Source organism: Metopolophium dirhodum, chromosome 7, assembly GCF_019925205.1.
Source record: "Metopolophium dirhodum isolate CAU chromosome 7, ASM1992520v1, whole genome shotgun sequence".
NCBI lineage: Eukaryota > Metazoa > Arthropoda > Insecta > Hemiptera > Aphididae > Metopolophium > Metopolophium dirhodum.
The window spans coordinates 20,218,425-20,235,136 of record NC_083566.1 but is presented as its reverse complement, the minus strand read 5'-3'; the positions used below and the strand labels follow the sequence as shown (position 1 = coordinate 20,235,136).

The following is a 16,712-nucleotide window of genomic DNA, read 5'->3' as shown; positions in this document are numbered from 1 at the left end:
GTAGGTAGTTTAATTCAATTCTGTTACATATTTTTCGCTATTGCACCCTAAGTTTTCGGTCGTATCCCAAATGCATTGCTGTATTTGGATATTTGGATCAACGGGAAAAACGGTCTTACTTCATCTATATACGAATACACGATCCAAACAGAAAACGCAGTTTCTATTATTTTATATCTGGTCAGATGGTGCACACTACACAAAAACTTAATCTGGAAAATATATACGCAACATTCTACCATAAAATATTATGTACATGTAATATATACCTTTTAAAAATACTCATTCAATTAATATTTTTGTGTGCGTAAGTTTCAGTGTTTGGAACAAACGACTTCCTTTTTATAAAAAAAGAAAGTTCTTTTTTTCTAGGAAAAAATAACAACAATTTTCGTTCCTTTCTAGTTCCAATAATTTACACAGATATGTAAATAATTGAAATTAAGATATAAATTTTTTAATGTGTAGAGTATTATATTGCCAATTTGTGATAGTTATCGAGTATCGACGTTAATCGTTACTCAATACTCATTACTTATTAGTCACTTTATTAAGAGGACGCCACACCCGCGTGTGTTGTCTCCGTTTTACTAACGCGTAATGTACGCTCAGAAATTCAAGTTTTATGCCGTTAGCTTAAAAATCAGATTGAATCAACCTATTATGGAACTTGATGGCAATAACATTATCTGTGTTTTGTTGGATGTTTTTTTACGATAATTCAGTTTTTAAGTGAGTCGTGAGCATTTTTAATTTACATTTATTATACACGCGTATACTTAAAAACTCAATTATCGTAAAAAAACTTCCAACAAAACACAGATAACGTTCTTACTTCAAGTTTTATAATAGGTTGATTCACTCTGATTTTTAAGCTAACGGCATAAGACTTGAATTTCTGAGCGTAAATTTGGTAGGTTACGCGTTTGTACGACGGAGATAACACATGCGGGTGTGGCGTCATCTTAATATTTCTTATAAGTTATAATTTATATAGAATTGAGTACCTAAATTTAATATAATTATTTATAACAATAAACGATAAGACAGTCGACATACATGATTGGCCAACAGTTTAATTTTAAAGAAAATATCAAAAATAGAATTATAAAATATGTAGGTACCTACTTGTTCAATCAGCAGCATCAAATGAATTCGTCTCTCATACTTAAAGATCCTGTGCAAACTCGTTTTCAATCCCTACTCACGTCTGCAAACACAAAAATGCCACACAAGAATTTGTTGGCCGCACACCGAACTCTCCTCAGACAAATTATTAGGTATTACAACAACCTAACCTCTACTCTCAAATGTAAATTAAACCAATTACGGTTAGGTTATTACATACATTCATTTTCCTCCCAGAAAAGATAAAAAAGATGAAAATCTAAGCATTTTTAATGCTCCAAAAGGTGATGACAGACAAAAAAAAAACCCTGCACAAAATCTTAAAGTATATAGTATACTAAATTACACATAATACATTATCATTGAATTCCAAAAATTAAACAAATACAACATTTAAAATAAATGCTATTTATAATAGTGTATATTTTGTCTATAAAATAAAGATTGATACATATGTATAATCATTGATTTTAGAATATAAAGTATATTCTAAAATCAATGGTATAATGTATATAGACATATAGTATATGCACTCAAATTAAAACATTTCTGTAATATAATATATTATAATAATTTATTGTATGTAAAATATTCTTAGAAGTAAATAAACAGTTTGTTTAGTTTACACGGATTATTATGTTGTACATTTATTTCATTATTTTTTTTTTACATTTATAAAATAAAAAATACTAACCTTTCTTTAATTACAAGTTTATACTGGCAGAGGGATGTATGGTAAAATACTAAAATATGATAATAAGAAACTTGTATATAGGTACAATTGTATCAATTTATATAAAATAACATACTATTTCATTTTGATAAAAAATAAGATATTTACTTTTCAACTTAAACAAAATGTTTATTGCAGTTAAATAAACTGCAATTATTATTTAAATATTTAATTTAAAAAGAAATTTTTTTTGTTCATTTTGTAAGACAAATCCCTGTTTTTTCAGCTTATGACATTGCAAGACTAAATGAGGCATATTTGTAAGGTCCACCCAGCAATCTTCTTCATCTTCATCATTACACTCCACTAGTAACTTTAAACATATCAATGCATATTTATTTATTAATATTATTTATGATTGTAAATATATATGGTATTATTAAGTATCAATGTCAAATTATGTTTTATCTTTTATAAACTTACACTTAAAATTTCTTTCAGTGTAGATGAAGGATCCACTTGTGATAACAATGAATACTAAAAATAAAAATAAATATTGTTAGTCAGTCAGAAGTTTATATTATAATATTTGAAAGGTAAACCATTTTTTTTTAAAGTAATTTTCACCTTTTAACCATGCCCTAAACATTTAAACCAAAATTTACTAAATGATAAATTACATTTTCATTTAAATTATTGAATTTTTGGTGATCTTATGATTGACTACATTTTGAAGCGATTTTGAGTTATTTTAATCATTCTTTAGTTTTAGAGTCAATGGTCAAAATAAGTTAAAAAAAATTCAAGTTGCACTGTGCATAAACATTACGACTAAACATTTACATATTGTAAAAAAAATTGTATTTCAATATTTTCAGCTTCTCCAGTTCAAGCTGAGTTCATTAGACAGAAATATTTTGTGTTAGGTACTTTAACAAGAAAACATACTGTATATTGTCACAGAAAATATAGAATAAATGATATTCAGAAAAAAAGCCCCAAAATAAAATCCCGAAAAAAAATTATCAAATATAAATTTTATTTTATTGTGTGACATTATATATTTATGTATAGAATATTTTGTTTTATGATTTCTATTTTCTTTAAATGTTGATTGTGATATAACTAGTTATTTTTGAATGACATATACTATTTTAGATTTTGAGTGGAGCGATGAATGTATTGATTTTACATAAATGTGTATTTTTTTTTATTTTATTATTAAAAAAAATAATGCTCATGATAAAAATTTGATAACAGTACCAAATTTTAAATTTGTAGTAACCATTATTGTCTATTAATTTATTGTACAAAATGTGAAGTGTTAAAAATTTAAATAATTTTTACAAAATAAATACAGAATAACATGACAAAATTAATTTATTTTGTCATGCAGAATAATACGTTTTACATTCTTTGATAGTTATAACAATATACATCATAATATACATTTGTATATAGTATATACTTTAATCCCACAAAATAGTGGTATAATTTGGAAAAAATGCATTAAATTTTGTTAAATGTAAAATTAAATGAATAATTAGAGCAATGTTTAATATTTTTTGGTAAGGGGATTTTTTTCCTTGATTTAGAATAGATATATTAGTCTGTGATAATAATTAATTATAAAATCTGAGATATTAAGTTAATGGTGATAAAAATTTATTTACCATATCAGATTTGCACTCCTTAAATTCTCGAGCAACCTCAGTTTCCATTTCTGTACTTATAGTATTTTGAGCTTCAATTTTTTCTATCTCTTGTTGGAAATCCTTCATAAATATTGATAAATTGTTGAACCTATATATGATAATTTTATTTAAAAGCACTGTACATAAATATAATATTAGGTATAAAATAATTAAATTACCGATCAGTATGTTTAGTAATATTAACATTATCTTGTTTGATGTTATTCAGAAGTAGTTTACATTCTGAAGATACTTTTTCATAAGTTTTTAGAAGTTTTACTGAACTTAGAGATTGGAAATTAGGATAATCTTTAAAAAAATACTAAATTAGGGAAGGTACATATAAAATTATAAGCATAAGCATTTAAGATGTTTTTATAATTACTTAAAGGTTTTGTCTCTTTCAATAAATGGGTAATGCCATTAATAATGTTTTTTTTAACTTTCAATACTTCTTGGTGTGTGGATGGATCAGTTGGATTTTTAACAAGGTTCATACATTGATATAACTGACTCACTCTTGCAGCCATAATTCTTACTTGATCTTTAAATTTGTTTAGCACATCAAAAAGTGTAAAATTGTCCGTTAATACTGTAGTATTGTCCAGACATTCAATTTGTGATTGAAGAATGCCATTGGTCAAACTACGACTCTGTATAAAACAAATTATTTTTACTATTAAGATTTTACATCAAGGACATACTATATATAATTATATATGTTTAACTACATAACGATGAATTTATTTGTAAGTAACTTAACATATTTCTACATACTACATTCCTATAAATCAAACTTGTCCAAGAATATTTTTTTAATGCAAGTATTTATTTTTGTATTTAAATGTATAATATCAATACACAATGTATAAATAATATGATGAGGTAGGTGAAGTGGGAACAACTGAATCTAATAATTTAACTACCAATTTCAAATGAATAAGTTGTGTAGTTTTACAATAAACTAGAGATGTTACAAACAATAATATTTAAGATCGAACTGAACTTTTCTCTAAATTAACAAACCCGAACACACTTTTAATCGAACCGAACTCTTCAAATGTTTTATCGAACTCGAACCGAACATTAGAAAGGTCAAAATTGGATATTATTTTATTTAATATTTATTTATCATTTAACCACCACAGAATTATCGAGTAAAGATTTTAGATTAGTGATAACTAATAGAAACCTTATAGAACTGACTTTTACTTTTATTTCTCTGGTTTGATTATCAAACCGAACTATAAGTTATATAGTTTATGGTTCAGTTCGATTATTTGGAATTAACTGTTTGGTTCAGTTTGAAAATCGAATAGTTTGAACATCTCTATAATAAACTATAATTCACTTATAAATACAAAATACGGTTAAAAAGTATATATTTTTTGAGTAATTTAATTTATAATACCATTAAATAAGTAATTTACAGGGCGGGCAAATAAAATATTAATGGAATTGCCTAGTATTGTTTGCTTTACTTATAATCTAAAATATAAATGGTGTATGTAAACTCACTTCATCCTCGTCATTTGAGACGTTAGAGTCCGACATTTTTCTCAAAATTGTAGTATATACCTATTAGCTAATACCCCAGAAGACTGAACAATTATCTTAAACGAATAATATAAAATATGGTAAGTAAAAGTTAAGTTGTTTATTAATCTTTTATATTATAATATTATGACATGTATTATTCTATCTCTATGCCTATTGCCTAAAACGAAATCGAGGGAATCGTTATCAAAACGTCTTTTTTAATTTGATTGATAAGCACTTGTCCGAAATTGATAAGAATATAAAATACAATTGATAATTGATATTATTATTTATTTGGAGGGAGGTAATCCAGTCTATCCCACAGAGTAATAATAATATGTTATGTCTATAAAGTCTATTCACATTTGTTTCTTTGGCCAACCTGGGAAATGCAGCTGATGGTCTGACATTTTTTCTTTTCAGTTTTCACCACGGCAAAGTTCTAGAATCGGGAATCGAGATTCACTTAGCCTATTTTACGGCGTCCGGCAACTCCTTTATTTTCGCGTGGTCGCTGCTGTCAAAATCTTCTTTGCCGACCTTTTACACTAGACGCAATATCAAACTGATCACTATGTATTCTCCGTTCCATCAGCTCAAAAAACCCGTTGACCAACAGAATGCCTTGGAAAATGTGCCTCAGTTCCCAGCTCATCTCGTTCCAGGTACATTTGAACTTTTACTCATTATGACCGATATCTATAGGATCGAAGCGCAATTCAAACTTCCACTCGACTATCGTTTATAATAGTCAATGTTATAAATTTGTTTTTTTATTTATTTGAGTATTTTGGATTGCAGGTAGGACGATCGCTGCAGCCGCAGTTAATGAAGATAGCTGCGAGTTTGGGTCACCTAAATACTTTGCCCTGTGCGGGCTCGGTGGTATTGTCTCATGTGGTCTTACACATACAATGGTCACACCTTTAGATTTGGTAAAATGTCGTCTTCAGGTGAACCCTGCCAAATACAAGAACCTCATCAATGGTTTTAAAGTCACCATGGCCGACGAAGGTGTTAGAGGATTGGCTAAGGGCTGGGCTCCGACTGCCATGGGTTATTCCATTCAAGGTCTTGGTAAATTTGGTTTGTACGAATATTTCAAAATTTTGTATGCCGACTTATTGGGAGAAGAAAATGCGTATTACTGGCGTACATCTCTTTACCTCGCTGCCTCTGCATCTGCTGAACTTTTTGCCGACATTGGTCTTGTTCCTTTAGAATCAATCAAAGTCAAAATCCAAACTACACCAGGTTTTGCAAATACTATGCGTGAAGCGGTTCCCAAAATGTTAAAACAAGAAGGCGCATCTGCTTTCTTCAAGAGCTTAGTACCTTTATGGATGAGACAAATTCCTTATACCATGATGAAGTTTGCGTGTTTTGAAAGAACAGTTGAATTAATTTATGCTCATGTTGTACCCAAGCCAAGGGCCGATTGCAGTAAAGGAGAACAATTGATTGTAACATTTGCTGCTGGCTATATTGCAGGAGTTTTCTGTGCCATTGTATCTCATCCAGCTGATACATTAGTATCAAAATTGAACCAAGAAAAAGGTGCCTCTTCCGTTGATGTGTTGAAAAAAATTGGTTTTGGTGGTTTGTGGAAAGGTTTAGGCCCAAGAATTATTATGATCGGTACCTTGACAGCTTTACAATGGTTTATCTATGATTCCGTGAAAGTCACTTTGAACATTCCTCGACCACTTCCACCAGCACCACCGAAGTCAAAGAGTGAATAAACAGTTGCTAGTTCAACTATTTAATCAATTCAGAACCTTGTCAGTCTTACTTAAATTAAATGTAAATTATCTGCACCTATTAATCTTTGAGAAGCATTTGACATCAAATAACAGTGATTTTAGCTATGTTTTACATTTACACTAGACGCTTATTTCATTCCAATTTAAAAATACCTCAATCACGTGTATTATTAGAATACAAAATGTTAGAGTGCTGTGTCACTACTGTAAAAATATGTTTTGTTTAATGTTAATGTCTTAATAAAGTTACTATGTATGTTCTGAATTGGTTTTTTTCTTGTGTAATATTTATGATTTTTCATGAATTAAATAACGAAAATCTTTTTTTTTTAGTGATGAATGATGATGTTGGTGTTTTTGTCTTAATTGTTATGAGTGTTAAATATAGATAAAAATACTTGGCACACATTAAATATTCTATTATTATTCATGATGTAGTTTGATATATTACCTTTTTTCCATTTAATCAGAAGTTTTAAAAAAACGGTAACCTCTCACCAAACTATATACATTTACAGATATGTATTTAGTTCAGTGTAACCTCTCCTCATGGTCACTTATAGTTATTATCTAAAGTTACACTTGTTGGAAGCATGTAATTTTTTTTTTTCTGTGTAATCATAATGCATTATATATTGGTCATAACATGAACTGATCTATTATAGTAATATTGCGGAGTTTTAATTATTTAGACCTGATAATTGATATGACCACTTACAATCACGGTAAAGACATGACCATGGTTTCATATCTGGAAGTTATTATTTTAGAATGTTTTTTTATTTATTTAAGTAATTTACAATCTATACAACATTATGTACAATGAGCAAATAGGATATATAATAATATAAAGTAACAGAATTTAACATTTGTGGGCAGGCACTCAGCAGCACCACCCGACCGAGAACATTTTAGATGTCATGGTATTTTTTTTTTTTTTGAATTTAAGAATATTAAATTTTTTTTTTGTATGATAGGGTTAGGCAGTGGCACCGAAGTGTTTAAAATATAGTATGACATCGTACAATCGAGGAGCCCCTATCTTCCCGCTATTTTAATTTCACAAGCACCTATAAAATGTAATGTTTAATCATTTATTTTTACATTTCAACGTAAATTCTGGATTCACGGTGGGATCCCATGCAGTACCCTACAATGCCCCCCTCCAAATCTTAAAAATATAGTATGGCACATAAATTAGGTATTTGGCGCCACTGGGTATAGGTCAGAATATTAAACAGTAGTGTATAAATAAAAATATATTAATAGAAAAATCAATTGAACAAGCCTTTTAAAAGACAGATTAAATCACATAGTCATTTCACGAGTATTAAGCTTTTTAAAGGCTTCAACATAACACGGAATGATATAGATACAATAAAGAATTGACAAAATTGGGTTAACCAAATTTGATATTGCACCAAATGCACACAAATATAATAAAATTGATAACATTTTTCAGTTATAAACTTATAAAATTAACAATATTTAAAACCCAGCCTCTTTCAATTGCTTTAACTGATAGTTCAGTCTGTCTTCTTTTGCCTTCCTTGTATAAGACACCTGAATTAAATAAAAATAAAATTAATAAATGATTTTCCGAAAAAAAAAAAAAAAAAAAAACTTAAGTGTTTAAACTTACAGTTCTTGATTTCACATACACTTGTAGAAATTTATCACAATCTATATCGCCATTTAAAAACTGTTCTGCTATTCGTTCACTTTCCTCATCACATTTCAACGCAGCTTTTTTTAAATTATCCTGGAAGGGTTATTATTACTATACGTTTGTTGAACAATTGCCATTTATCATACTTAAACGTAGGTATTTGATGCTTTACCGAAATTGATTGTGGAGAATATTTCTCTGATAACTTAACATACTTTGTCGAGAGTCCAGCATATGATTTTTGATAAGTTTCTATTGTTTCTAATTGTTTTGATATTTCTAATCTTAAATTATTTATTGGTTCTTCCTTAGACATGTTTGAATCTAAAAATATTAAATACCTAATAATTTTTTTTCAAAATCATAAATATCAAATAGGTATATGTGTTTTTACTTGCTAAGTCCATTATTTTTGTGATGGTATTTTCAATGTTTTTATTAGATGCTTCAATTGATGGTAATTCTGAAATAAATTCATCTAGGCAATCAACATTATTATTTAAACGTAGTAATTCAGCTGACGTTAATTTCGCGAGACTAAAAAATTCTACATCCTAAAGGAAAACAAAGTTTAAATAATTAAAAGTTGTTGATAAAATATGTTTGAACTTACATTACTGAGAGAGGTGATTGCATTTTTGGAAGAACCAATGACGATATTCCCTGAAAAACTTTAAGAAATCTATGACTAAAATTTTAGTTTAGTTTGGATTTAGTTGAATATAAATTACCCATTATTATTACCACCATTTGCCAGTGTAAGTGATTGGTCTAATTCAAACTCTCTTCTTATGACCTGTACTACCCTTCCTAAATCAGAGTGAATAGTGTACTGTAAAAATACCAAAATAGAAAATTAATGTACGAATGGGATAACATGATGGACAATTCTTACATTCATCAATCCTGGAGCTAGAACAATTTCACCAGTAGTTTCCACCCATTTATGGGTAATTCGAGGACATATTTTCATAGTGGGCTTCTCGAAAGGAAATTTTGATCCCAATTCAATGACCAGACTCAAATTCCCAGCTTTTGTAGGAAATTCAACAGAGTATTCTTTATCAAAACTAATTTCTGTAACACTAATTTACATGTATGTTATAGTATTACATGCAGCTGACATTCTAGAATCATCACGTTTGCTTACTTTTCATTAAAAACTTTTAACGTATCAATTTGTTGTTCACGTTTTCTGGATAAGTCGATGTTGTTATACAAGTTTGTGGAAAGCATTTTCAACAATTTGGTCACTGAAAGTTGTAATCTCAATCGAAGTAAAAGTCGACAGGACGAAATAGTGTAATCAACATCAAATTTATTCAATCACCGAATTTGTCTAGAATTCGCAGCTGAGTCAGTCATGTCTTCAATCATGCACGAACCCGGAACCGTTTTAAATTGAAAACTGAATGAGATATATTTAATGTCTAGACAAGAAAAATGTTAATTGTATTATTTTGTATAATAATTTGATGTATTCAGTATTCACTATTCTAGTGATCAGTGTTATTAAGCATAGACAAACTACTCAACTTAACTGTAAACACAGAAATACAGAATCACGATTACGGATTATCAAAGATATAATCTTAAAGTACCATGGCTAAATTGTGAATATCTAAAATCTAAATTCTAAAGCCATGGTTTTCCAAATAACAAGGTATGATCACAACAAGCTGAATTTCGTTTAGTCAACGCAGAATAGGGTAGGAGTCATCCTCGTCCTTTGATTGGCTTATATTTATCGCGCGTTTTATGAGTTAATAATATATATAGTAATATTAAAGTATCAAGGACCAATGAAAAGCCGAGGAAGACTACCACTCCTATTTCAAATAATAGAGATTTAATGCGTTCGGTGATATTACTCCATGATCATATAACTACTGATAACAATAAAAAAATCATGCTCATGATACAAATTTGATAACAGTATCAAATTTTAAATTTGTAGTAATCATTATTGTCAATTAATTTATCATATTTTGTTATAAATTTAAACAATTTCAAAATAAATACAGAATAACATGACAAAATGTGTTTATTTTTTCATGTAGAATAATACGTTTTAGTGTTTTACATTCTTTGACTCTACCACTCATTGATAGTTATAATAATATACGTCAAAATATACATTTGTACATAGTATATACATTAATCCCACTAAATAGTGGTATAATTTGGAAAAAATGCATCCGTTTTCGTGATTAACATTTGCAGACATTTATGATGGACGTTTGTCACGCACCACAATACTTACCCGACCTAGTGTTGGATATAATATTTTCAAACTTGGAGTTGTCGGACTTGTTTAGCTGCATGTTGGTCTGTCAAAATTGGTATCGAGTAATTAACAATGGCAGAGCAGAGCCATGGAAATTAATGTGTCGCCGTAAGATACCCAAAGAGCTACTTAAGTCTGAACTTTTGTCACAACTCCACAACCATAAGGCTAAGTTACGCGCCTTATATCATTCATGGAATCCAGACGATTGTTCCATGCACATTGTCGTCAAACAAAATGGTTTCACATTACATCGCAATCCAGTCGCCCAAAGTACAGATATGGCAAGAACTAAAATTGGTTATAACAGTGGTAAACACGTATGGGAAATTACATGGACTGGACCACTAGGTAAAAACATATTAAATTCGTAAAATGTTATTGCAAATTAGAAATTAGAAATTATTGCAAATATCAATTATTATTTTTATAGGTACAGTTGCAATGGTTGGAGTGTCAACAAAAGAAGCTCCAGTGCATTGTAGTGGTTACTTACCTCTGTTGGGTATTGACCAGCATAGTTGGGGTTGGAACTTAATCGATAACATTTTGTTACACAATGGAGTATCACATGGAAGCTACCCATTGTTAAACAATGCTCCTAAATATCAAATCGGTGAAAAATTACAATTAATACTAGATTCTGAAAATGGGATTTTGCACTTTGAAAAATGCAATGAATTTTTAGGTATAGCTTTTAAAAATTTACCTAAAACTAAATTATATCCTTCTGTGTCAGCTGTTTATGGTAACACGGAAATATCAGTAGTATATATTGGTAAGCCTCTATATGGTTAAGTAAATATAGTTTTTGTAATAATTCAATCTCATAGAATATAAAATACTGTTAAACATAAGGTTTAAATTCCTTTGTTGATGTTTTGTCATTTTAGTTCAACAATATCAATGTATTTATTAAAAAAAAAATATTTTAAGTCTTCATCGCTTTTTTGATAGTTTGTAGGGTGGTAGTAAGTGTTTATACGTTGAAATGTTTAGTTCCAGTATTTGTTCTATGTTCATATTAATTATATTAAATTATATTACAAAAGTATTTAGGTATTTAAAATACTGTACAGTGGCGTAGCCAGGATTATGAAACAGGGGAGGGGGGGTTAAGTATTAATTAAACCAAGTTTTTTACAGTTTTCATGTATAAATAATACATTTACTATGGGAAAAAATATCAATTGGGGGGGGGGGGGGTCAACTACCACCCTGCTATGCCTCTGGTGGTGTAACTGCTATCGTATGGAAAAATGGGGCAAAAAAGAGTTTAGACCATTTTACATTGAATACAAGATTTAACAATGAAATAAAAATATGTGCTATAGGTTTGCCACCCCCGTTATATAATATTTTTTACTATCAAAAAAATAGTATAATATATTGTATTGTTGATATTTACAATTCAAAAAAATTCTCAATTTTCATACATAAAATTAATATTTAATAAACTAAAATTATACCATAATTATACTTTGGGTAATCATGTATAAAACCTACTAAATTATTTTGTGGATTAATAATTAAGTTGTTTGATATACTAGTAAGTTTTTAGCTTTTACATACATTAATCAACACTCACTAAACTTTATCTTTTTAATAATTACAGTAAGTACACAATATTTTTAAATAATTATAATAATTACTAATATTAGTTTGTTAAATTACACAAGAATTATATATACGTGTAGTCATGTAGATACTGACATGGGTGAACCTAGCGTACGGGGTTTATAATCAACCCTACCTACTATACCTACTGTACAGCAGACCAGTACCCACTCCTTTTTTTTATATCTAATTAATGTTAATGAGTATTCTTTCATAATTAGTATTACAACTTGAATTTGTTATTTTCTTATATTATAAAAACATTTTAGCAGCGTAACGATGAAATGGCTCATATAAGATAACAAAAACAAAATTTACCAGATCAATTTTTAGAGTTGGCCAAAGTACCAACTTTAGCCCCCCAATAAAACCCTCTTCAGTACGCCCCCAGATATTACATTATAATATTTTATAATAAGATACATTTCTAGTCTTTCTTATATAAATTCAGCAATTAAATAATTTACTGATTTTTAATTTAAAATACTTAATTTTACTTCATTGTAACTTACACATTTTCAGTGACTAAAATTAAATATTATAATTATATAGATAAATGTATAGTATTAGCTTTTAAACCTTTGACATAACAAAAATTATAATATACTTATTGGTATTTGTTCTTTTTGTCATGTATGGAATAAAATTAATTTTTGTATTTACATAGTATGATTAGCGTTTAATTATTTTTAGTTTATTTTACTAAGTTCCACTTTTTGTTGAATACTACCTATAGTTAAGTTTTTCCTGTTATTTGTGTTATTTTAAACTAATTAAAAAATTATTGTAAGATGTTTAAATATATTTTAAATAAAAGTTCTTCTTAATATTTTTTAACAATTATTGTTGTTAATATTGTTCTAATATTTTTAACTTTTATATTAATATTATGAAAAGTTTTATTTTAATGTAAGGTTTTCCCAGTTCATTAGATTTATGTAGATGACCATACAATTTAGCGGTATAATATGTGAAATGTGAGTATGACATTGTGTACTATTGCATTATGTTTTTATGTATTTACATACAGATTGTTATATAATAGTATTATGGTTATTATAATTTATAGTTACTCTTAATTAATAATAATTAATAAATATTATGTCATTTTAAATTTACCACCTGCTGAGTGGCTTATTAGTTCCAAAAATGTAATATCAAGAATATTTCTTTCACTTATTAGTTATTACCTATTATTACCCATTAGTGGTTTTGAGAGTGGCGATCCTCTTAGAGGCGTAATTTTAGTTTTTAAAAGGAGTGAGCAAACTTTAGACCAGCCTATATTATAACTGAACAAAAAAAAAAACATAATGCTTCGTTCGCAAGCTAATTTTCTCTTAACTTTTTATTTTGATTCATTAAATTCCCATCTTACTTAACTTGAATCGTCTCTGGGACAAGAGCAGTCTAATTTTAAAGCAAAAAGACATGAAGGTGCTAAATAATTATGTTACCTAATTCAGAACCTTTATTTTATATTTTTCTAGAAGGGGTCAAACCAATTCAACAAGAATATGAAACAGAATTGCTAAAACGTAATTGAAAAATTAAAATGATTTAAATAAGTATACCTTCTATTACAGAGGATTTTTCGATATCATGGATGGATTTGAGAGTAATATCGATTTATTTTTTAAATGTCATAGTATCAGGGTCTATAAATGAACAAACAAAGTATTATATTTCCTCAAAATTAGATATTCCATCAAGACATTAACAACCAGCCCAACTACTGGACATTTTTTTACAATCAGACAAAGGAAAATGCTCACCTAGTCACGGTCACCCTTCAAATGACGCCACTGGATCGGCCCAACTTTTGAGACTTGGTTAATTCCTTTCAATATTTAAAGGCATATGTTAATTTACTCCAATATTTAACCCCACAATGCAAGATATCGTCAATATTTTAAATATGACGTCAAGTAGTAAGTGTTAACTACAATATGATGTTTATTTTACAGCATCCATGACAAAATATATATAATATTTAGACAGCATCTATGGTGAGAATATAACGAAGTTGAAAATAACATATTTTTATCAAAATTATGAAATACATTATATGATTCATAAAGCATGCTCACCCCCTTTTTTTCAATAATGTAGTTATTCAAAATCCAATTTTATTTGTTAAAAGTTATAACTTATTACTTATAAACATCTTGGGGAACTAAACAAGTTAGTAAGGGGCTAAGGCCTTCCCTAGATCCACTCCATATTGAACTGACATCACTATTTTAATTTTTAGTGTTTTATCGATTAGAATAATAATCAAATCTTCAAATTTAGAATTTAGAAAAAAAATTTTAAATGACCGCCAACAAAATAGCGGTTATTACGAAAATTATTATGAATCCGACCTTGATTTCATAACGACTTTTATCATGGACGACGACGACGATGATAAATAAATGATAATCATGAACTACTTCCCCATTGTTCTACTACAGCGTCCACAGCTTACAGCTACTATACCGTAGTAGTTCATGTCTATAACATGATAAAGAAATTTACTTTATCATGGATTATAACTTATGGATTAAATGTATATTCTAAAATAATTACATTCTATATTCTACATTTTATAAATTTTCCAAAATAATAACAACCCAGTTGTGTATTTGATATCTTGAACTATAAAAATAAATTAGATAAAAAACTAACCAAATAGAATATACATTTTCTTTTAAATTATTTTAATAAAAATGTAAAACATAATTCTCAATCTGACTTGGGCTACATATCAATAGGATAGTATTTTTGTTTTAATTATTTAATTATGTTGTACTTTTGTACTATCAAATTAATCAAGAAAATGAATACCTAGTTGTATACTTGTATTTAAAAAGCAAACACAAATAACAAATTATATTCCATTTTGTGTTCTTTTTCATTTATCTAGTGGCCATGGTGATATTTATAAAAAAGATCAGTTTATAAAAAGGCATTTGTTAAATATAAAGACTTTTATAAACCTACTAACATGTAATTTAATAAATAATCTGAAAACAATTAAATCAGTAGTACCTAAGTACTAAATTATGTAGTACATAATTTTATGCAGCACCTATTTGGAAAAATATGTAGTTGTTAATTTAAAATTACATAACAATGAATTACAATTTATAGTGCCTTTTTTAAGATTAAGTTTTAAATAATTATCTACATAATATATTATATGCAAGAAAACGATGTTATTTACAATACTTTATTATGTCACTAATCGGAGAGTACATTAATCTATGATAGACTAACGCCGTGTCCAAAGTAAATGCGTCCGATGCGTCGAAAGATAAAACTAAAGCTTGTACTTCCCCGCATCGGACGCAATTGGAACAGCACGGTCAGAATAGAAATCGCACGCACTCGCCGGATTTACTTTGGGCAAGACATGTAAACTCCCGCTGATAGTTGCGGACGGGTATTTCCACGGCACTGCGCATTTCATATTAATTGTCCTTTTTAATTTTTAAATCAATGTTATTAGTTATTACTTACATCAATTAAAAATAAAATTATTTTATCCGCATACCCAATAATACACATTTTCTGTAAAATATTAATTGTACCTAGTTTTGACTTTTGTTTTAAAGTCCATTTTCAAATTTCAAACCTTAAAAATACGCCCACGAAAATTATACGCCAGGCGATAAATCCTCGACTCCCTCCCCCCCCCCCATCTAGGGCCCTGTATGTCAATATCAAAGAGTAATTACTTTATGGTCAATATAGAAATTTAAAAATTTCAAATAATCCATACCTCTATACTTTACTATATTATACTGTATAATAAAGAAATCTGTGATATAATCGAATGATTCAAAATTCAAACGGCAAATAATATTTATTTGATAACAATTATTAGACGGATATCTATCTTAGTTCATGATAGCACGTAGCTGAGCCTGTTGTAGTTGTAGTCATGGTATGGTATGGTATCAGTATGGTTACTACTGGTAACAATGGCATTACTTGGGTAATAAAATTCGAGAACGCTTCTACATACGCGGATGCCAAGGTGTATTGATATGAATACCACAGAATAGATTAAATGTCAATACTTTGCGACTGCACATGGATGTTTGTTTACTGTTTAAATGACCTATCCATGATTATATCCTCGGTCTAAGATTATTATCTATCTTATCTATCCATCTATTATTATTTATTATATCATGATTATATCTATGCCGCATCTCTGTTACATATTTACTGACCACCACGGTTTAAGCCTTTAAGGTATATCTACAACCGTGCTGAGCACCATGGCTTTACATAGAAGGGATGAGCACGTATGTAAATAGTAAATACCCAACCGTGATACTAAGTATAATGT

General features: G+C 28.5%; 4 protein-coding genes and 1 long non-coding RNA gene across 8 annotated transcripts; 3 read left to right on the top strand and 2 right to left on the bottom strand.

Moving 5' to 3' along the window:
• Nucleotides 1-779: 779 nt before the first annotated feature.
• On the top strand, nt 780-2,258 carry LOC132948080 (uncharacterized). Its single transcript, XR_009664994.1, has 2 exons — nt 780-1,280; nt 2,088-2,258. It is a non-coding gene; the product is annotated as an uncharacterized LOC132948080 (long non-coding RNA).
• Nucleotides 1,686-5,237, bottom strand: LOC132948079 (uncharacterized). Its single transcript, XM_061018375.1, has 6 exons — nt 5,014-5,237; nt 3,881-4,148; nt 3,675-3,804; nt 3,475-3,604; nt 2,285-2,338; nt 1,686-2,174 (listed from the first exon to the last, which is right to left on the bottom strand). The coding sequence occupies exons 1-6, from the start codon at nt 5,047-5,049 to the stop codon at nt 2,022-2,024; spliced, it is 771 nt and encodes a 256-aa protein (XP_060874358.1). The 5' UTR covers nt 5,050-5,237; the 3' UTR covers nt 1,686-2,021.
• A 234-nt stretch (nt 5,238-5,471) lies between these two features.
• Nucleotides 5,472-7,062, top strand: LOC132948075 (solute carrier family 25 member 3-like). The gene is made up of 2 exons (XM_061018369.1): nt 5,472-5,699; nt 5,836-7,062. The coding sequence occupies exons 1-2, from the start codon at nt 5,609-5,611 to the stop codon at nt 6,774-6,776; spliced, it is 1,032 nt and encodes a 343-aa protein (XP_060874352.1). The 5' UTR covers nt 5,472-5,608; the 3' UTR covers nt 6,777-7,062.
• A 979-nt stretch (nt 7,063-8,041) lies between these two features.
• Nucleotides 8,042-10,163, bottom strand: LOC132948077 (vacuolar protein sorting-associated protein 37A). 4 transcript variants are annotated; one of them, XM_061018371.1, is made up of 9 exons: nt 10,008-10,163; nt 9,617-9,896; nt 9,362-9,551; nt 9,198-9,298; nt 9,080-9,137; nt 8,861-9,020; nt 8,639-8,790; nt 8,440-8,559; nt 8,042-8,360 (listed from the first exon to the last, which is right to left on the bottom strand). In XM_061018371.1, exons 2-9 carry the CDS (start codon nt 9,700-9,702, stop codon nt 8,286-8,288), a joined length of 942 nt encoding a protein of 313 aa, XP_060874354.1. In that variant the 5' UTR covers nt 9,703-9,896; nt 10,008-10,163; the 3' UTR covers nt 8,042-8,285. The 4 variants fall into 4 exon arrangements, 3 of the variants coding, with proteins under 3 accessions (XP_060874354.1, XP_060874355.1, XP_060874353.1); XM_061018372.1 differs by having other exon boundaries at nt 10,003-10,127; XM_061018370.1 differs by having other exon boundaries at nt 9,617-10,146.
• Nucleotides 10,164-10,409: 246 nt separating this feature from the next.
• Nucleotides 10,410-13,210, top strand: LOC132948078 (F-box/SPRY domain-containing protein 1-like). Its single transcript, XM_061018373.1, has 2 exons — nt 10,410-11,104; nt 11,187-13,210. The coding sequence occupies exons 1-2, from the start codon at nt 10,696-10,698 to the stop codon at nt 11,549-11,551; spliced, it is 774 nt and encodes a 257-aa protein (XP_060874356.1). The 5' UTR covers nt 10,410-10,695; the 3' UTR covers nt 11,552-13,210.
• Nucleotides 13,211-16,712: the final 3,502 nt, after the last annotated feature.